The following is a 22546-nucleotide window of genomic DNA, read 5'->3' on the forward strand; positions in this document are numbered from 1 at the left end:
AACAAAACCAATAAAAAACCCCACCCATCCAACCAACCAATCGCCCCCACCTAATATTAGAAGAGGTGGAATAGAGGTGAAATTTCTATTTATAGAAATAAAGATTCTCCAGTTCTCTTTGGCTCATCTATGCTAGCCATTATATAAAAACATTAAAACAGGACACTGGTGACCGTAGAAGTTGCCTGGAAAATTTGCCTTGGCTAACCTCGTTATCATTGCCTTCCTGTGTGCCTTCTGCTTGTATCTTCTCCATTGGAGTCGAACTTTCTCAGTTGTAAATGACGGAAACTCAACGTAAGTACTAATAGGCTAGAAAGGAAAGTTGTTTCCGTTCAAATAGAAAATTTTAGGTGTGGAAAACCTCCAACAAGGTTTAGACTCAGAGCTATTCTAGGATATTACCAGAGCATTTTCTCTCTCAAGTGAATTTATTCTCTGAAAAAAAATTAAAGTAATAACCACCAGCATCACCAGAATTGTGCCCTATAACTTCCAATGGGAAAGGAAGAAACAGTTTTATCTTCTAGTACCCATATATTAAATATCAAGGAAGATGTTGATTGGCTGTACTTGACTCACATGACCATCCTAGGACCATGATTGGCTGGTTTGTGGAGTAGCCGGGTCTGACTATGTGACAATCACCATGGTCTTGATTGACCGGTCCACTGAGAGCATCACTTATCCCACAAGAAGAGCTGTTTAGCAAACAGATCTATCTGGAACAGATAACTAGCATCTCAAATTATCAAGGGATTATTTGAGCATTTCTCCTTTTAGTTTATAGGGCGTGCCTATCATAAAGTTATACCTGCTCCATTGGAGAGTTTTGCATGGCATGTTTCAAGCCTGTTTGAGATGAGAAGATGACTCAGGAAAGGTGCTCATCCAGGGGAGTACAATTACAGAGATAATCGAATAGTGGCAACATATTTTGGTGATTGCTGAGATTAATACAAGTGTGGATTATTATTTTTTGGGGGGGAGGGGAACAGGTGAAGACACACAAAGTAACCATAATGACCTTTTCACTTTTTGGTAGGGTTAGATGATTGCCTGCAGCCCTACGTGCACAAGTTTGAACGGGAGAAGATAGACGGAGAACAGCTGCTACGAATTTCGCACCAGGACCTTGAGGAGCTCGGGGTCACACGGATCGGGCATCAGGAGCTGGTGTTGGAAGCTGTTGATCTTCTCTGTGCACTGGTTAGTTGGGGAAAAGGTGATCTGTATTGTGTGATGTCTTCCTGCAGAACCTGTCACTCAGATGCTAAGTGTTAGTAATTTAACGTATCTTCCTTTACTGAATGAGCCAGCAAAGCGAAGCCTGAGTTGAAGACAATATAAAAAGGAAAGTAAAAGTTATTTTTCTAGAGGAAAGGCTAGCCCACTGTCCATTGTTTTATTAAATAAGGTGTTATTGAGACACAACATGGACAGGCGTCTGCATGTGTACAGTACAGTTTTTGTACTGGAGTGATAGCCTTCCCTTCCCTTCCCCTTCCCCTTCCCCTTCCCCTTTCCCTTCCCTTCCTTTCCCTTCCTTTTTCTTTTTCTTTTTTTGGTCGGTCATGGGGTCTGAACTCTGGGCCTGGGCACTGTCCCTCAGCTCTTCAGCTCAAGGCCAGCCCTCTGCCACTTAAGCCACGGAGCCACTTCCAGCTTTTTCTGCTTATGTGGTGCTGAGGAATTGAACCCAGGGCCTCATGCATGCCAGGCAAGCACTCTACCACTGAGCTACCTTCCCAGCCCGTAGTCTTATTTTCTTATCTTTCAAAAATAACCAAAAGACAGAGATGGTCTTGAATGAACATGTCACTTTCTCAAATGAAATGAAAAAATCTTCTAATATTCATGTTTTTATCTGGAAGCTAGGTACCAGTGCTCATATCTATAATCCTATATACTCAGGAGGCTGAGATCTGAGGATTGAGGTTTGAAGCCGGCCTGGGTAGGACAGTCTGTGAAACTCCTATTTCCAATTAACTACCCAAAAAAACTGGAAGTAGAGCTGTGGCTCAAGGGATAGAGTGCTAGCCTTGAGCACAAAAGCTCAAGGACAGCTCCTAGGCACTGAGTTGAAGCCCCAGTATTGGTACACACATGTGTACATGCACACACACACACACACACACACACACACACACACACACACAACATTTGGAATTTCACAGATATTCAAGCTATTTAAGATAACTGATGCTTATGCTTGAAATAATGAACCCTAAAATATGGCAGCTAGATAGGGTTAATGTCATTGAATATAGCAGGTCATAGAGCTTTGGCTATCAGTGAACCAGTTAAATCCTGCCAGGTCTGACACTTGTGATCTGCCTGTGACCACATAGGTGTGGTGTGTGTGTGTGTGTGTGTGTGTGTGTATGTGTACATGTACACACACACACAAAACACCTGTTAAGGGCATTTTGTTTACAAATTGTTGGCATGGGTGAGATTCTTGTGTGCCAGTCTTGGTGCCCTCTAAGGCTACAGTTTACTGTCACTGGTTATTCTCACCAGCATTCAAACTGGGTTAGTCATAATCTGAACCCAGGCCAGGGGGACAGGCAGTGACATTACCCAGAATGATAGGAACCAGTGTGCTTGCAGTGATTTTGCCATTGCTGGTGAGCATTGCATTGATTATATAACCATGCTGCACTGTGTGTATTCTTCTTCTTAAAATGGACAGAGCTTTGGCCTCTGGGCTGAGATGCACTGCTCTCATTTAGAAAAGTAATGGGGGAATGCTTTGTGGTTGATAAATGAGCTGCCACGCGGGAGAAGCAGTGGCCAAGTCGTCTGAGAGTTGGCCTGGGAGGCAGGATTTTTGCCTTCTAGTCCTGGCTCTGCTCCAGGCTGTTTGCTCTGTCACCTCCAGTGAAACCACAGTGTCTGTTTTCTCCATCCGTACAGTAACAGTCCCCTTCCATGTGGCGGTGTCCCCAGTGTGTTTTTTGCATGGTTGGGGATATGCCTTGAACATCCTGTTTATTATTAAAACTGTCTGCTTTTCAGAGTCAAACAGACTTGAATTTACTTTTATGATGCTTTCTGGGAACAGGGTTTTGGAGTTCTTTCTGGTGGATGTTTCTGAGAATTTGAATTGTCTCTTTCACTTTATAGTCATACTTGGAGGACAAATAAATTGCTTTGAAATTCACAGTTCGAGAGGCCTGGCAAAGGGGTCAGCTAGAGGCAGGTTATGTACATTAAGTTGGAGGATAAACGTAATTGCAGTATCTGGGCATTCTCTTCGCCTTTTCCTCCCCTCTGCCTTTTAAAATATTAGACTAAAAAGAACAAAGCTGGATAAATGCCAGGACCCAAAGCTGTGTTTTATCCTGTGTGTTACCCCATTCCCTTCTCATTTCCTCTGTAGACCAAGCTTTTGACCTTGGACTCTCTCTGGACCTCCTCTCTGTGCCCATGAGACAGGGGGGTTGTGAAGAGTTTGCAAATGGATGTGCCTTTTTTGGGGGGTGCTTGGGAAGGTGTACTAGATTTTTACTAAAATGTCACTAATCTTCATGTAATTTTCTTTAAAAAATGTATAGTTTTAAAATGTATAGGTCTATTATCCTGTTCCTTTATTTCAACACCATGCAGATCTTTGGATGTGTAAATTGGGTAACGTTTTGCTTTGGATAGTTCATCTGCTCAGCAATTCATGTGTAACCACCATTGGTTACACATGTTATAAAAGAGATTTTGCTATGCAAATTCGCTTTAGTGGGTGCTGATTTTATGGTAGACAAGAAGTAAATAGAATGAGAAGTGAGGAAAGAGGCAGGAAAAAAACCAAAACCACTGGAAGGTTATGGAATAAAGAGAAACTGATAGAATGGATCGGGACCAGAATGGGAACAGTGGCTAATTACTATTCCAGGCCTGGTGAACAGTGACTCACAGCAGTCCATCATGGTTAGAGAGCAAAGGGGGAAACCATCTTTTGAAGCATTGACCTTGAAGGCTGGGGTAGCTTGGTAGAGGGCCTTGTATCCTGAGAGAGAATTGAGAGTTACTTCCCAGGGTTGAGTTCTGAAGCTGAGCCCAGTTTTTCCTCTCCTCTCTCTGGGTACAAAGTGACTGGCACAGACCCTAAAGCTGCTCTTTCTAGTAGGGAAGCTGCTACCATATGTAGCTATTTAAATGAGAATTAGTTGAGATCAAAGCTAGCCTCCAATGAAACTGTCTCCTCTACAAGTGGTGAGTAGGTACATGTGGCTGGTGGCTGCTGTACTGGAACCCAGATGAAGACTTCTTGTGTCTCTAGAACGTTCCACTGGATAGTAAGGGTGTGTGGTGGACAGTAAAGAGGTACAATAGGCTGGTTGTCAATGGCTTTTGTCTGTGATTCTAGCCACTCTGGAGGCCCAGATCTGAGGATCATGGTTTGAAGACAGCCTGGCAGACAAATCTGATGAATGCTTATAACCAATTAACCAGCAAATAGTTGGAAATGGAAGCATGGCTCAAGTGGTAGGGTACTATCCTTGAGCGCAAGGCCCTGAATCCAAGCTCCAGAACTGTGGCATAGTTGGCCTTGAACTTGTGTCCATGACACATCTTTGTCATGGAAAGTAGATCATGGTGGGAGCCATGGACGGAGGAGAAGTTGTGTAGTTTATTATTGGCTATAAGGTATGGACTTTTAAGGCCCTAGAAAAGGAAGAGCCTTGCCTCTTCTCTTCCCTCTTGGCTAGTGTATGGTCTCACAGCCAACAAATATTTGCTAACGGCCAACTCTTAATGGAGTGAGCCCACAGTGGAAGGGTTTTAGGATGTGCACTGACTTTTAAACTAATTCCATTTATTATTATTATTGTTCTTAGTCTTACTGGCATTTTTGAACACAGGGCCTTATGCTTGCTCTGGGCATTTGCTCTACCAATTGATCCATGCTTCCAGCCCTATTTGCTTTAGTTATTTTTTTTTTCATAGAGTCTCAAGATTTTCCTTGGAGTAGCTTCATAACATGATCCTCTTACCATTGCCTCCTGTGTAGCTGGGATTATAGACATGTACTGCCATGCTCAGCTTGATTTGTTTTACTTGATGGAGCCAAGTTTTGAATCCAGGGCTTGTCGGCTAGATGCTATACTCCAGAGCCATGTCTTCAACTTTGTTTTTGCTGGTTATTTTTTAGATAGGGTCTTGTTTGCTTGCCCAGGAGTACCTGGACTGTGGGCTACCTATTTCATGCTTCCTTTTGCATATGCCACTATGTCTAGCTTCCTTCCACTGAAATAAAGTCTTGAAATTTTTTCCCACATAAATGGCCTGGAACCATGATCTCAGCCTCCCATGTAGCTTAGGGAAACAGGAGTATACCCAGCTGTGAGTTGAGAAAGGACCTTGTGAACTTTTTTTTTTTTTTTGCCTGTGCTCATCTTGAACTGTGATCCTCCTACTCTCAGCTTTTCCAAGTAGTTAGGATTATAGGGATGGTCCACCAGAGCCCATCTCTAGCTTATTATTATTATTGTAAGATGGTGTCTCACTGACTCTTTGCCAAAATTAGCCTCAAACTGCGATTCTCCTGTCTCTACCTCCTAAGTAGATGGGTTAGGGATGTTATGCCTGGCCTTGTCTCTTCTTCTCTTTCCACATTTCCATTCTCTTTTCTTCCTCTTGTTCTTTCTTAATCCTCCTCCTCTTTCTTCCTCTCCCTCCCCATTATTTTCCCTTCCCATTGTTCCTCCTCTTTTCCTTCTTTGCCTTGGATGAAGCCCACGGACTCTCACGTGCTAAGCAGATATTTTACCCCTTAGTTACACTCTCAGACTTGTTTGTACCTTTCTGGTGTCTTACACTAAAACATTACCTGAAGGAGACAGAATTTAGGAAAATGACTCAAGAAAATAGTCAACTCTCATCTGAGAAATTCCTCATTTTCTGCTTTTCATTGTGAGACACCGATGTCTAGGCCCTTCCTGACTGTGGTCCTTTCCAGCTAATATAATTTGTTTCTTGTTCTCTCCTTATTGTAGCATGGGGTCAAAGGAAAAGAAACTTTGCTTTATCCTTCCTTCTCTTTAAAAATTATATTCAATTACCATTTTATCTCTCCATCTTCCCAGTTGTGTGATTTGTTTGGGAGAAAAAAATTTAGAGCAAATGAAGTGGCATATCAAGAGAACCCGTTATAAGAAGTTACGCTCTCCCTTTATTTTAAAGTTTGTCCAAGAGGAAGGTTTAAAGTCTCTTTGGGTTCAGGAAGAGAATGCTTGTGCATAAGAATCCCCAGTAGTTGGTGGTGACATGGGCTGTAGCAAGCCAGCCTTCCTGCTTGGAGTCAATGTTCTGCACATAAATCAGCAGGCTGGGTAATTGAGCTAATCAGTCACCCGCCTTCAAGACAAATCAGGTCATGTGGACCCTTGATCTGCTCAATTGTGAGCCTTTAGTTCTTTGGATTAAAATGCAGTGATGAATAACCATCTTTTCATTCTTGTCTTCTATATACATATTTGCCTTTAGAAAATGTAAGTGATGGGAAAATAAGTGATCAGAAGACCGAGCTGTTAGCTCACATTTGTATTTTGAAATTTACAAACTTACACAATCGTGTTTTAGACTTACAAAAAAGATTGTGTTTAGTTTGTGTTTAACTACTTTTTAGCTAAATTGTTTAACTTTTTAGTTAAATTGTTTGTTGCTGTTGTTATAGTTCAATTGTGTTTAACTTCTGTCAAAATTTCTATGTGGAGGGGGAAGGGGTAAATTTGTATGCATGTATGAAGAGGTCATAATGAGTCAAGCATGGTAGCTGTCATCCTAGCTACTCAGAGATTGGGAGGATCATGGTGTGAAGTCAACCTGGGCAAAGCGTGAGCACAACCCCATTCCAGCCTTTAAAATGCCTGGTGTGTCCCTGTCATCTGAGCCATCTAGAAACTGCAAAAAACCATCATGGTTCAAACTGGCTTAGGCCAAATGGGAGATCCTATTTGAAAAATAACTAAAGCAACAATCCGTAGCATACCTTTTTAGCAAGCCCAAGACCGTGAGTTCAAACCCCAGAATGATGTGCACGCATAAATAAACAAATGAAGTCATAATAAAAATCTATCTTAAAAATTTACAAGAAATATTGAAAGAAAGAGGTGAGATTGGGTAGGAAGAGTGGCATAAGATAGAGTAATGGAGCGGGCAAAGCTGACCAAAGTGTATTATAGCCCTGTTTGGAAATGTCACAATGAACCTCCCACATTGCACAATTGACATGTGCTTAAAAATATGTTGAAAAAATTTCAATGTGCATTTTGTGTGTGCATGCGTGCATGTGTGTGTGTGTGTGTGTGTGTGCGCGCGCGCGCGTGTGCATGCGCCTGCGCTGACATCAGGATGCAGGTGCTGTGCCTTTTTCTCCCAAGCTAACACTTTAGCTACATTTCTATTTCTGGCTTTTTGGTGGTTAATTGGAGGTAAGAATCCTATGGAGTTTCGTGCCCAAGCTAGCCTCAAACTCTTAATGTGACGTGTGTGTGTGTGTGTGTGTGTGTGTGTGTGTGTGTGTGTGTGTGTGTTGTGGGGCTTGAACTCTGGGCCTGGAGGTAAGAATCCTATGGAGTTTCGTGCCCAAGCTAACCTCAAACTCTTAATGTGACATGTGTGTGTGTGTGTGTGTGTGTGTGTGTGTGTGTGTGTGTGTGTGTGTGTGTGTGTGGTGGGGCTTGAACTCTGGGCCTGGGTGCTGTTCAGATCTTTAGCTCAAGGCTTGAGCTCTACTACGTGTGTGTGTGTGTGTGTGTGTGTGTGTGTGTGTGTGGTGGGGCTTGAACTCTGGGCCTGGGTGCTGTTCAGATCTTTAGCTCAAGGCTTGAGCTCTACTACTTGAGCCACTGTGTCACTTCTGGTTTTCTGGTGGTTTATTGGAGATAAAGAGTCTCATGGAGTTTCCTGCCCAGGCTGGCTTTGAATCATGATCCTCAGATCTCAGCCTCTTGAGTTGCTAGGATTACAGGCATGAGTCACTGGTGCCCGGCTTATGTGGCATTTTTAAGACTTTTAGTTTTATTACTAAGCCAGGCAAATGGAAACTCCCAACAAAATGCATTTCAATTTAGAATTGCTTTTAATGAACGCCTTTGTGGTGAGTATATATTCAGACTTCTGTATGCATTTGTGCCTTACATGTAATGGTTTGAAGGTGGCTAACCCTCTGGCCCTGGGGACTAACTGGATGGCTGGGCTGGCTGAGAGGAGGGCCTGGCATTTCAGCGTGGCCAGCGCAGGTCAGAAGAGAATTTACACATTTCTGGCTCATTCATTTGTGCTAGACTTGGTATCACTAGCCAGCTTCCCTCCTCTTCGTCATCCTCCTCCTCCTCTTCCTCTTCTCATCTCCCTGTTCCTCCTTCTCGTCCTCTTCTTCTTTTTTGTCTTTATCTGTAAAATAGAAATATACATTGAGTAGTATCATATAACCACACATATGCTCTTCCTTTTTGTTAAAATAATCAAAAACATTAAGAAATGTATATGAGATGGAGTCTAAAACATATCTATCTCCTAATTTTATATATTTCCCGAGGCTGGTGGTTCTTAATCTGAAAGGGGGGTCTGGGACAGTATTATGATACAACTTTGGTGTTTTTAAGGCACTCAAGGAAGTTGAACATTGTTTAAAAACACATCCCAAGAGTTGAGCTGTGTGCTAGTGGCTCACACCTGTAATCCTAGCCACTCAGGAGGCTGTGAACTGAGGATCTCAGTGCGAAGCCAGCCTGGGCAATAAAGTCCATGAGACTTACCTCCACTTAGCCATCAAAAAGCTGTAAATGGAGCTTTGGCTCAAGTGGTAGATCATCAGCATTGAGCATAAAAGCTCAGGGACAGTGATCAGGCCCTGGGTTCAAGCCCCAGTATTGGCTGGCACACAGACACACAGACACACCAACACATAGACACACACACACACACACACACACACGTTTGGTGCTCATAGTTGGATGTTACATTTCAGGTGGACTTACATTCTCTGTCATCTCTGATGGAAGTTCATCTGTTGGCTGACTAGTGTTGTCTGTCTACTGTCTGGCAACATTGGTGAGCACCCACCACGCAGAGCCATGCTCCCTCACCATGACCCACTCGGTGTGACTTCTGGGAACACACAGCAATGACATGTTAGAGGGACAGTTTGAGCTGTCCAGTCTGGAGTGGGGCAGCTCTTGGTATAGAGCACGTGGAGGCGAGGGGTGCTGCCGAGGGCCTAGGCACCCCATTTGTAGTGGCTGTGGGAGTCACTGTGGAGGGCTTTACATTTTCCCCTCTAATTATTCAATTATTTAGTTGTTTAATTTAATTTCCCACAGAATTACAGCCTCGAAACGGATAACATGAAGAACTTGATTCTGAAACTGAGAGCCTCTTCCCACAACTTACAGAACTACATCAGTAGCCGGCGGAAGAGTCCAGCTTATGATGGAAACACCTCCCACAAGCCGCCCAATGAGTTCCTGACGTCCGTGGTGGAGCTCATCGGCGCTGCCAAAGTCTTGCTGGCGTGGCTGGACCGGTAGGCCGGGGCCCTGCCCTCTGCTGTCCTTTCAGTGAGGTTCTGAAGTACACCGATGCCTGTCCTTTGAAAATGGACCCTTGTCCCTTAGACATAGAGCTTCCTGGAAGGCAGAAGTTCCAGAGGAGAGGGTGATCTTGGAGTGGTTTTTTGGCTTTGTTTTGTTTTTCAGAAGCTACTTACTCAGCTATAACAAGAGGAGCAAATGAACCCTAGCTAGGAGATGAGAGAAACTGCTAAAGGTGGACTTTTTTTTGAGATTCAACTTTAATACTTGAGGATTTGGTTGGTATGTAGACTGTTCAGGGACTTCTGAGGAAACGTTAACCCTTCTGGCTCATTTAGGGGTGAATTTTTTGCCTATCTGCTGCTTTTCTAGTCAGAGTCCTATTTTACATGTCCTTTGAGAGGAAACAGTTATGTGAAAAATGATCTAAGCTGGCCTGTAGTGTAGTGTGAGTCTCCCCTACCTCCTCCTCCACTGTTCCTTATGAAGAATTTTTGGTATCTTTCCAGGCCTCCATTTACAGGAATCACTGATTTCTCTGTAACGAAGAACAAGATCATTCAGCTTTGTCTGGACCTGACCACCACCGTCCAAAAGGTCAGTACATATCATTACGCTATCTGAACTTACCTCTTCCTCTTCCTGCTTCTTTAAAGGGGTTTCCCGAAGGTTTGAAGTAACTCTCCACCACAACAAAACTGGAAGATGCAAGGCTTTCAATTTATTTGTATGTATGACTTCAGTGAGAAATGGCAAATAGTAATCACACATTACCTTTCGTTTGTTTGTTTCACAGTGGTCCAGGTAATACTCATTTACCTCTTCTGAAATGTTAGAACACTTAAAAAAAAAAAGAAATTCTCGAATAACTAAATATCCCTGTCATCTTTGTTCTGAGTGAACACTCTGCTTTCATTTTCTCTTTGGTTGTTGGATCTACTGGTCAGTAACCAACCAGTAACTAACATCTCCCAGCTCGCAGTGATTTCCTCCTTGACTCTGTCCTCAGATGGCTCTGGCCAGGAAGTCTCTGATTCTCCTCACTTGTTCAGTGTCTCACATTGCTGCCCATGACAGAGAGACAAAGAGCCGTGGAGGTTCCCGTGATCAGGGTTGGACGTGCCATGTTGGGCGTGACATTTCAGCTTCACTCATGGGTCCTCAGACAGAGGCATTTCAGCAAGACCATGTGATGTTTCCTGTCAGTCAGTCCGTCCACACCTTCCCTAGCTTCTATGATTTAACTTAAAAGGAAAAGAAATAAAATAGACTAGATTATAAGCACTTAGGACAACTTGTTACATTACGTGGTACATAGCAGATGCTGCTAAATTACTTTGGAGTTGAGATTTTAAAAGCTCAGGAAGAAGTTGTTTCTTGTTCACATCCTCCTGTTTGGTTTCTAGAATTCTATGAGTTGATGTTTGTTCCTATGATGATCTGCAAAAAAATAAAAAGAAAGCATATCTTTCCCTTCACCAATGCATTCAGGGAAGCCGTGCTTTCTCCTTACGTCTGGAACCTGAAGTCAAGTGTGCCTTTGTCTGTGGTAGTTGTGTGAAGCATCCCTAAACAGCCATTGGAGTTAAGCATGCGTGCACGCGCGTGCACGTGAGCGCACACACACACACACACACACACACGTATGCCCCACACTAATCTTTTTGTTTGTTTGTTTTTTACATTTCAAAAAATTTTCTTTTTATTTAAACACAAAACACATTTACAGCATGCAGATTAACTTAAAATTATGACGTCTTCCCCAACCAATACCTTTGAATGTATCTTCAAGCCCTGAAAATAAACCCAACATATTCCATAGGTAGACTCAGACTCTCCTTTCACCTCATATCAGATTTGTTACACACAAATTGAGTTATGCACAGTAGTTAGTTTCTTTAAGTAAATAATTTAATTGATCATCATGAATAAATACTACTTTTATTTCACTTTCTCTTCTGAACCACTTACCAATACCATTCAGAGGATTGTTAATATATCCAGTCCAAAATTTAAGAAATTAAAAAAAAAGACACTGCAGATGGAAACAATCTCAACATTCTAGATGACCACAAGTTTCTATTTATAAGATTAAATGTTTAATGATCTACCAAAGCAAAGAAAACCTACTAAAAACAAATTTATAAGATTCTTGGTATACATCATAAAACTTTGCAATTATAAATAGAAAAGAACCATTAGCATTTTAAAAAACACTAACATTGTGTATTCTGAACCACGTGCTAGTTACAATTCATTGTCTGTAGCACAGCACCAATACCCATGATACATTTGAAAAGAATGAAACTACCATATTCAGACAAGAGAAAAAAAACCTGTTTCCTTTATGAATATTGTCATAATGAGGCTGTAGCATTTTCTGTTAACTGTATTACCTATACCTTGCTGCACTTACACCTAGTTTCACCTTAATTTTTGGAGTGTTTGTTTTGATCAATCATAAGAGCAACATAATTATTTGAAAGGCTTCAGACTACAACAGCAAGTAACTTTCACTGCTAAAAAAATAAATAAATTTATCTTTCAAATCAAAATTATTATAAAAGTGAAAATTATAGTTAAGGAAATAGAAAAACAAGCCAATTATGATCTGAGTCTTCTGACTATGTCTCCAAATTTAATAATACAAATATCTGTGTATAAAACTTTTTTTAAAAAGTTAATTCTGCCAGCCAGATCCTAACATGGAACTTCCCACACTGATCTTGAACTCCTGATTCTCCTGCCTCTGTCTTGTAAGTTAGCTGGGATTATAAACTGGTGCCTCTACACCCAGCCTATTTTGAATTTGAACTGAGTTTTCTCATGCTCAACTTAAAGCAAGTACAAGAGCTAACCCTCGATGAGTTTTGTTTTGTTGTTTTGAAATAGGGTCTTTCGCGGTAACCCCGGCTGGCTTAGAACTACTGCCCCCTCCCGCCTCAGCTGCCCAAGTGAAAACACTGTCATCAGCAGATGCCCCTTTTGCTCTAGGTCCCCTGTGTTTGATGTGACAGGCCCTGCTGTGTGCAATGTGGGAATCAGACAGAAGTGACAGCATAGAGGGCAGAGCCGGTCTGTCTGTTTCCACAGGATGAGTGGGTCCTGACTAAACAGTTGAAGTTGGCCCTGCAGCAACTTAGTAAACATTTATTTAGCACTTATTCCTTGTCTACCACTGTTCTAGGCTCTGGGGTACCAAAGTGAATAAACAGATTAAAAAGTCCTTGGCAAATGGAGCTTAGATTCTCTGGGGAAGGGCAAGTTAAGGATGAATAGACAATATTATGTGTACACACAACACAAACAGGACACAAATACACACAAAGGAAGTTACATAAAGTTAAGAGGCCTGTCTGGGGGCAGAATGTCAGGATTGATGGCGGTATATAACTTGAGATAATTCCATGTCACAAGCCTTGTAGAGAAGAGACTCTTGAATATTGGGACAGAGAAGTCCTCTCTGATCACATGGATGATGAGCATTTGCTTCACATCTTTTTTTTTTAAAATAGTTATAGAGGTGTTGGTTATTATGAATTGATGATTAAAAAATTAATTACGCCAAGTGTGGTGGTTCACACCTGTAAACCCAGCTACTTGGGACACAGAGGTTGAAAGGATCACAGTTTGAGGCTATCCTGAGGAAGAAAGTTGGTGAGACCCCTATCTTAACCAATGAGCCTGGGTTGATGGTGGGCCTTTGTTATCCCGGATACTCCAGAGGCATAAATAGAAAGATCACAGTCTAGACTGGCCAAGGCAGAGCACATCTGTCTGAAAAACTAAGGCAAAGAAAGACGGGCATGCGTCAGTGGCTTATGGTGCACAGTCTGCTAGCAAGTGCAAGGCCCTAAGTTTAGACCCTAGTATCAGGTCCCATCTGGAAGGTCAGAAGGCTCCTGCTGGTCATCCTTGTGTCCTTAGGCCTGGCACTGGACTGATGAGTGGTGATCTTTAAATGTGCCTACCAACACGTGAGCTGTTGACAAAGAAGTGAATGAGAAGCCTCACAAGCGAGATGTGTGTGTGTGTGCGCGCATCTGTGTAGTTGTGTTTGTGTGGGTGTTCAGTCTTTGTTTCTGTCTTCTTGGGTGTTCACTGAGGGAGTTTAGTGGATGGATAAATATTCATTTTCAGAGGTGCCGTCATATAGATATCTAAATCCTACCTCTATCATTAATTTACTGAGGGACTTTGGACGAGTCACCTGAAGTGCATGTACCTCAGTTTGCGAGGTGTGAAATGGGATAACGTTTTTATCTTCCCAGATAGCTTGGTGAATTTCTGTAAGTTCTTTTTTTTTTTTTTTGTCAATTGAACTCAGGGCCTGGGAGCCGTCCCTGAGCCTTTCTGCTTAAGGCTGGTGCTCTACCATTTTAAGCCATAGCTCCTCTTTGGTTTTCTGGTGGTTAATTGGAGGTAAGAGTCTCATGGACTTTCCTGCCTGAGCTGGCTTTGAACCGTGACTCTCAGGTCTCAGCCTCCTGAGTAGCTCAGATTACAGGCATGAGCCACTAGAGGCCAGCTCCCTGTCAGTTTTGAGACTATAATTTGCTCTTCAGGAAACCAAGTTGGAAAGGAATTACACTGTTCATTTCCAGTCCTTATGGTGACAGGACACGGAAGTAGTAAAGGTGAGAGAATGCTTCAGTATGGAAGGAAACAGGGAAACGAGCCATGTGTGAGCATAGGAAGCTGGATGGAGACAACCATAGCCATGAACGTAGGAGAGAAAGAGTCCATTCTTGAGTGAGAGTTGCCCATGGACCGCAACGTTGGTGTTGGGCATGCGTGACCTGGAGTTGTCCAATGATGTTGTTATCATCTTGTCTCAGGAAGGAGCCAGAGGCACAGAGAGGTTAAACAGAGCAGCCCAAGGCTGCTCAGTTCCTTAGGACAGAATACAAGATAGGCAGAGGAGACAGAGACACTGCTGTGGCTGGTCAGGCTGGCCAGGCCTGGGCATCCAGGTGACCCAGCCCTGTGTGGAAACTGTCTGATTGACGAGGGGGCAGCTTTTTCTATCCCTTGCCTCTCTGGGAATGGCTGTGAGAACCCTCGTTCACCGTGGATGGAAGGTAAAGAACGAGCCCTTTTTCACGCTCACATGAACACTCTGGGATATGAACCTGGGCCTGGTAGGCTAGTTCCCACAGCGGGCAGCTCATTCACTTGGTGACTTCCTAGGTCCATGAAAGAATCAGGAACCAGGAATCAAGGATTCCAAACCAGGACCTTCCTTGTTAAACTGGGGCGGGGGGGGGGAGGGGGGATGACAGCCTCCAAGGATGAAAGTCCAAATATATATATAATTATTGAATATATATTATATATTGATATATTGACAACATAAATAAGATATATCTATATCATTTTGCTATTTGTAATGCAATAGACGAATTACCACTTATTTCTCTCATAAGATATTATAACACTGGTATCATACAGTATGAAGATACTGGTTCTAGTGCTGGTATTCATATGTTCTTGAATGAACCCTTATAGTAGTTAATGGTTTCGTTGCATGCATAAGATAGAGGCAGAAAAGTGTATCTTTCAAGTACAATTACTCATAGTTTATAGAAGTTCCTCCTGTAGTTTAGATTTGTATCTGATTCATGCATGTAAAAATACACTTCTGAATCCCTTACTTATTTTCTTGTTTTGGTTGCTCTGTTCTTGGAGTCAGCATCAATTTTGGGAGCAGTAAAGCCACTTTCATTGTTTCCTGCGTTATTTTGTGTGTGCCAGTACTGAGGCCTGAACTTGGGACCTGGGTGCTGTCCCTCAGCTTTTTAGCTCAGGGCTAGTGCTCTACCACTTTAGCTATATCCCTGTTTCTGGCTTTTTGCTGGTTAATTAGAGATATGAGTCTCATAGACTTTCTTGCCTGGTTTGACTTTGAACTTTGAAGCTTCTGGAGTGGCTGGGCTTACAAGCATGAACCACTGGTACCTGGCATGTTTTCTATATTTTGGTCTAGTAGAGACAAATCAAAACAGTTTCACAAAGACAAAACAAGTCTGATGATTAAATCACATGCAATAGATTGGTGGGAAAAAAATAATAGGAAAGAAATGACCTAAAAAAAAAAAAGACATTTTGATTTAGGTGAAAAATCTTTGCCTGACAATTCTAAGAGTTCATTAGTATTCTTCATGTACTGAAAATTGCTAACATTATTCTTGAGATGGTGACAGTTTATCTCAGTTATCTTCTGCACGCACCACGGGGTGTAGCTTGAAATCTCAGCTATAGATGATCTTAGAAGATGTTGTGAAAGTTTCACGTTGGAAGTTCACTTTGTTCACTTCTTGAAGGGACAGTGGTAATTCCCGTAATCAGCTGGGCCTGTTTGTACAGCAGCCTTCCAGTGCTCTTGTTCTTTAGCTGGGTAAATAGTGCTTCACATTCCAGCCTTTATTCAAAGTCATCAATAGCAGGCATACCTCAAGACCACTTTTTTGGCAGTGTGTTAATGAATGTTTTGTTAAATTTATTTTTCCCCCATTTACCAAGGGCTGAAATATTTGATTTAATCTCAGTAGTGTTTAAAATAAACTTTTGTGGTTCAGTTTAGAAAGCTATTCTAGGCAAGGCCGGAGCTAAAGATGACTGGCTTGTTGGCCTATTGTTGGTGGAGGCAGAATCCAATTGAGAGCCATTGTCAGGCTTCTTGGACTTAAGACTTCTGATTTCTTCCTGGCTGGGTGGTGGTGGGCAGCAGGTGGATTTCAGCTCACTGGTTTTCTTGGCGGTCAGTGGTCATTCCTTGGATGACAACCTGCTGGGATCAGGGGAGAGCAGGGCAGGGTCTCAGTACAGGAAGTAAGTCAGTTGCATCGCCACTCAGTGTGAGAGAGGGTTCAGGCTGGGAAATGGGAAGGGGGTGTGCCAGGTCCGTGGGGAGCCCAGGTTAAATTTAGAAGGTTATGCCAACAGTTTTAAACATTTATTTATTATTGCTCGTATCCTTTAGTGCTCATGTCCTTTTTTTCCCTTCTTTTAGGATTGCCTTGTAGCCGCGATGGAGGACAAGGTTCTGACTGTAGTGAGTATGCTGTTCAGCAGTTACCATAAAATTCCCTTTCTGCAGGCAGTAAGGCCCACTCCCACCCAGACGCACAGGATTTGATTCCCTTCAGGGATATAACGAAACACTGTCTTTGGGGGGTATGAGTTTATTTATTTAAATGGAAGGAGAATAGTAAAAGTTATTTAATGAGACCAACAAGTGGGAAAATACATGTGCTCAAATGGAGCTGCATTTGGACTCTCTGTTTTTGTTTTCTTTTTCTTCTAAAGCGGTGTCTGGATGCAATTATACATATATTGTTAGTTTGGCCTACAAATCAGGGTTAAACTGGTGGGTATATTCCATTTTAGAACTATTTTGATTTAAAAAAAAAAACACATCTTTACGGCCTCTTTGTGATGGAGAGATGTCATGTGACCATTACAGAGGATTTTCCAAGTATTCCTCACTGCTTCCTCCTCTTGACCTAGGCCTGTTGGGGCTGTTTTGGTAAGGCCTTCCTCTGACTGGTGTTGAGGAATTTAGTCATGAAATAGCTATAAATATATTTCCCATAAATAGGGAGGCTAAACAAACCTGAGGAATGTCATGACGTGTCCCCAACTTGGATTCTCCCCCTTGGAAAGAAAAGTTACTCCTTAGAATTTCCTGATGCCGTTGTTTGTTTCGTTTTGAAAGGTTAGATGGATCTGATTGGGAGAAGTGTGACATGTAAACATGGTTTCATCTCAACAGAGATCTCTTACTAGAGATCCTCTCCTTAACTGTTACCAGTGTTGGGTACTCAGAAAATGTGAGTGACCATTGAGGAGTGATCTCTTTAACTCTTTAATGATCTCTTTAACTCTTTTAATGATCTCTGACCTAAATGCAAAATGCAAAGCAACAAAACTTCTTGGCGTTACCACTGGGGAATCTGGGTTTGGTGATGAGTTTTTAGATAGAGAACCAATAGCATAGTCCATAAAAGAGAAATTGACAATGTAGGCTTTATTAAAATTAGAAAATTTCCTTCTGAATTATAGTACAAGTCTTGTTGTTTAGCCTAAGAGAAGATATATTTAGTAATTTCTTCTCAGGTATGGAACCACATTCATAACTAATGTGTTAGCCAGAGTAAAATTAGAAAATCTAATCTGTGAAATGCACTATTAAGACAATGACATAATAAGCTATAGAGTGAGAAAATATTTTCAAAACACATACCAAATGAAAAATTTGTAGCTAAAATATTGAAAGAACCCTTAAAAATCCAAGAGTGTGAAAACAATCCAGCTCACCCTTGTAACCCTAGCTACTCAGGAGGCTGAGATCTAAGGATCGTGGTTTGAAGCTAGCCTGGGCAGGAAAGTCGAAGAGATTCTTATCTCTAATTAAACACCAAAAAAGCTGACAGTGGAGCTGTGGCACAAGTGGTAGAGCATTAGCCTTGATACCGTGTAGGCTCTGAGTTCAAGCTTCAGGACCAAGAACATGCAAACAATAAGGTAGAGAAAACCCATATACCAGCTCACCAAAAAGGATACACAACCATCAGATAAACACAGGAAAGTGTTTAGCATCCTTTGCAATTAGGCAATGCAGTCACAACAATGAGATAGCACTGTACTATTAGAGTGGATAAAATGCAAAACCCTGACAATACCAAGTGCTGTTGAGGACAGAGAACAGGGTACAGTCACTGCTAGTCAGAATAGCGCATACTGTAGCCAGGTTAGAAGATCATTGGGCAGTTTCTTACAACACTAGACAGATTCTAGATGATTCTGTATGTGTTCTCCTCCTAGATATTTACCCAAAGGAGCTGGAAACTTAGGTCAACACAGAACTTCACCTAATTGCCCAGAATGTTGACAGTAGCTTTATTCACAATTGCTCCGAACAGGAGGCAGCCAAGCTGTCCTTTTACAGATGAATGGATAAACAGAAGCTCAGCAATAACAATGAAATGAGCTACCCAGTCCAAAAAGATGGAGGGAATTTAAACGAATATTGTTAAAGGAAATAAGCTAATGTGAGGAAGCCATATTCCAGAAGTGTCGAAGCTATGGAGACAGTGAAAAGATCAGTGATTGACTGGGCACCGGTGGCTCACACCTGTAATTCTAGCTACTCAGGAGGCTGAGATCTGAGGATCATGGTTGAAAGCCAGCCCCAGCGTGAAAGTCTGTGAGACTTTTTTGTTGTTGTTGTTGTTGGTCTTGGGGCCTGAACTCTGGGCCTGGGCACTAGTACTCTACCATTTAAGCCACAGTGCCACTTCCAGCTTTTTCTGCTCATGTGGTGCTGAGGAATCTAACCCAGGGCCTCATGCATGCAAGGCAAGCACTCTGCCACTGAGCCACCTTCCCAGTGCGCATCCCCCCCCCTCCCCCTTCGTGAGACTGTTACCTCCAATTAACCACCAGAAAACCAGAAATGGTGCTGTGGCTCAAGTGGTAGAGCGCTAGCTTGAGCTAAAGAGCTGAGGGACAGTGCCCAGGCCCAGAGTTCAAGCCCCATGACCAACAAAACAACAAAAAACATACACCAAAACAAAACAAAAAGATCAGTGATCGCCAGGGGTTCATGGTGGGGAGGAGGAGCATTGGATTTTTCAGGTTAGTTGATGAGGTTACTCTGTGTGATTCTTGCATTCAGATAACATTAGGCATTTGTCAAAATCAGGTGAGTGTACAGTGTCAACTGTGAATGTGAACATAAGTGACAGACTTCAGCTGTAAGATCTCAGTATTGTAACTAGCATGCCACACCAGTCAGTGCAAGATGGTAACAGAGCCGTCTGTAGTGAAGAGGGGATGGAAATGGAAACTAGTGCATTTGTTCAGTTTTTCTATAAACTTTCAATGACTTGAACAAGTCAAGGCTATTTTTTTTGTTAAAGTGGTTCAGGCCCCAAACTATATGTTGACCGTGTAAATATTTGGTATTCAGAGAATGCACAGTCACTACTAAGCCATCCCTGGGGCTGGGAGTTGATGCTTGTTCAAGAAAATTACTTCCTGGCATGTGTTTCTCAGTGGAGAAGGAGCGAATGTCAAAGCCACACTTTTTTAAGGAAGCTGAAATGCTGGCATTCCCTCAGATGGTGAATATGGAGTCGGAATGTGGTCGTTCACTGAGCAGAATTATCTGAATGATTGCTAACCGGAGTGAAAGATGATAGGTGATGTTTCTTTAAAAATCAGCCAGTGATAAACTTGGTTAATGATTAAGTTTTCCTGCTTTCTTCTCTGATTCTCGGATTCTAGGTCAAGGTATTAAATGGCATCTGTGATAAAACGATGCGCTCTACTACAGATCCTATAATGAGTCAGTGTGCGTGCCTAGAGGAAGTTCACTTACCAAATGTTAAACCCGGGGAAGGCCTGGTAAGCGTTCTAACAACACTCGTTTTATTTTCAAATAATACACACTAGCATTTGCTAGCGTTTTCTTTTTTTAAAAAAATCACTTTCAGTATAATTCCAGATAGTAGCATTAATGGAGAATACCATCTATTTATACCTTTAAGTTTTTGCTACCTTAACATTTGCTGATGTTTTATCTTCAAAGCACAAAAAAAACCCACAATTAAAAAACTATATACTTACATCTTAAAGTCTTATTTTTAGGACTTAGCCATGTAAGGAAGTAAGAAAACAGTTACATAGAGGTGAGATAGTATCAGGGTATGAAAACAACCTCCAGTTCTGAAAGTTTTCATTAGCACTTGGCATGCATGTGAGAAGAGGTTAGTGCGAGAAAGTAACTCCTTAAAGAAACAAAAACAAAAAACTTCAGCAATCTTTCCTAAGTCATGGGTAAGCCCTGAGAGTGGACACAGGTGATTTCTCAATGCGTAGCAGGCATCCCTTAGGATTCATTTGGTAAAACTTAAGTGCAGAAACCCTGGAGCCTGGTGATTAGCCTAGTAGCTCTGAGTGAAAGAGAAGGGAAAGGAAATTAGATGATTTATGCTACCCAATGCCCAGAGCAAAGAGCAGGAGCATTCCTTAGGGCCTGCAGCCTCCATGCTTGGTAGTTGTGGTGCTGGTGACACATGAGGAAGAGAAGGAGTGGAGTTCACAGTAGCTCTGGGGGATATTAAGACACCTGCTCTTAGAAAGGAAATCTAAGCCCAAGTACCAATAAGCCCAAGTTCCTCATGGGTACAAATATGTATCCTGATACTTAGCTTCAAAGTCAGAGGTGGATTATAGCAATTTAAGTTGAAACCAGAGAGGGATTCCTGGAGATGAATTCTTAAGTGTGGGAGTAGACACAGGTCTGGAGTGGCAGAGATGGAAATGGCATATTGTTACAGAGGGGGAAATATATAGACTCTGCAAATGGAAAGGGAAAGAACTTGAGAAGAAGGGGGGAGAACTTGAGGGCCTTTGTGTTTGATGAGATCCTCCTGTATATCACTACTAGAGATCAGGACAAGTTCAAGGTCAAAATTATTTCTACATTATTGCACTGTGGATATCAAGGAGAGCAAATACTTTTTGCTCTGTCTTGCTTTTTCCTTTTTGCCTCTCTCTCTGTTTCTCCTTTTCTGTCTTCAATAGCATAGCCAAAAGAGGAGATGAGGTGGTTCAGCTGCAGAAATATTTCCACCATGATACAGCACTTTATTAATGAACCAGTGCCTGTTACAGTTTTTCTACCTGTGTTGTAGTATTTAGCCATCTTTGCCCTGCAATTGCTGCTGATACCAATTTAACCGGCTGTATTGTGTCTCCGGACAAAAAGACGGTCAGGAAAGAAGTCCTTGATTAAAATGTCTCTCCCTCATTAAACAGAACCAAGAGAATTCCTACATCCAAAAGAGTTGTAGCAAATTTCTGCGCTCTGGGTACACAGATTATAATATCAAAGAGATTTCATGTCTGAGACCTTTCACTAGTATTTCTATTTGTTTAGTTTCCTTCACTGCCTTTTGGATTTTGTTTCTTGGTGTTGCAGGAGGCTTCAAAATGAACATTGTTCTGAAGGGACTGTGTTTTAATGTTTCAGAAGTTCAACTTTCACCTGCAGTTCGCTCTAATGAGTTCATATATTTGTGACTCTCCTTAGGGCATGTACATCAAATCTACCTATGATGGATTGCATGTGATTACTGGGACCACAGAAAACGTAAGTGTATCTGTTCAGTGTACAAAGCCATTGTGTGTTTAAACAGATGTGACATGCAGCTCTGCACTTTTCATTTCAATATGTATGTGGGTGCCTGGTTTGTTTATTGCTGTTGATGGGGTGCCATATTGTTTATCACCAGCTGTTGTCAATTTATTATTTAAATTTTCCTGTACTGTTCTTGTTTACACCACTTTTGCACCTTGGAAGTGTTAAGCCATAAATTCAACTGCAATTCTTTCTTGGTGGTTGTGAATTTCTCTTATAAGAACTGACATGGGTAACCATATGGATTAAATATGTTTTTACTTTTTTTTTGTTTGCTTCATGGAATTTTTATGTCTCCAGAGCAGCTATTTGGGGATTTTTTTACATGACACAGATTCTTTTTATAGAGTAGTATTTCATAATACTTGGCGTGATAATGAAATTTAATCCTAGACTCCAGGGCTTTGAGAAAGAAAAGCAGATCTGTTTCTACTGAGAGAGACTTTTGTACACTGTTTACTTCCTTCTGGAAACTCTCCTGTGTGCAGAGTTGTTCTTTCTCCCCTCAAACATTTTTAATTTTTATATATATTTACATAGATAGATGCATTCTTCTTGAAATCTGCAGGGTAGCTGACTTTGGAGTGGCATGAGTCACAAGAAGCTAGAAATGTTTGCATAGTTCTCCTGCATCTGTGCCAAAGAGTCATGTGTCTAAGCAATGAATCTACTAGTTAATCAATTTAAGAGAGGAGGGATTAATCCCCAAAGGTAGGGGAGGCTTTGGTAGTTGTTTTCCTCATCTGTGTGGTAGAAATGCATGATTACTTTTGAGCTTCAGCTTCTGGGTCTTTTTTTTTTT

At 41.8% G+C, this 22546-nt stretch overlaps 1 protein-coding gene across 1 annotated transcript in view; it reads left to right on the forward strand.

The window, feature by feature from the left end:
• The first annotated feature begins 281 nt into the window (after nt 1–281).
• The window catches only part of Cnksr3 (CNKSR family member 3), a 38444-nt gene continuing 16179 nt past the window's right edge, over nt 282–22546 (forward strand). The window contains exons 1-7 of the mRNA XM_013026928.1: nt 282–297; nt 1046–1209; nt 9327–9529; nt 10046–10133; nt 16549–16590; nt 19827–19946; nt 21637–21696. Of these exons, the coding sequence (XP_012882382.1) occupies nt 282–297; nt 1046–1209; nt 9327–9529; nt 10046–10133; nt 16549–16590; nt 19827–19946; nt 21637–21696 (693 nt within the window). The remainder of the gene's footprint in view (nt 298–1045; nt 1210–9326; nt 9530–10045; nt 10134–16548; nt 16591–19826; nt 19947–21636; nt 21697–22546) is intronic.

Source organism: Dipodomys ordii, unplaced genomic scaffold (genome assembly GCF_000151885.1).
Source record: "Dipodomys ordii isolate 6190 unplaced genomic scaffold, Dord_2.0 Scaffold98, whole genome shotgun sequence".
Classification (NCBI taxonomy): Eukaryota; Metazoa; Chordata; class Mammalia; order Rodentia; family Heteromyidae; genus Dipodomys; species Dipodomys ordii.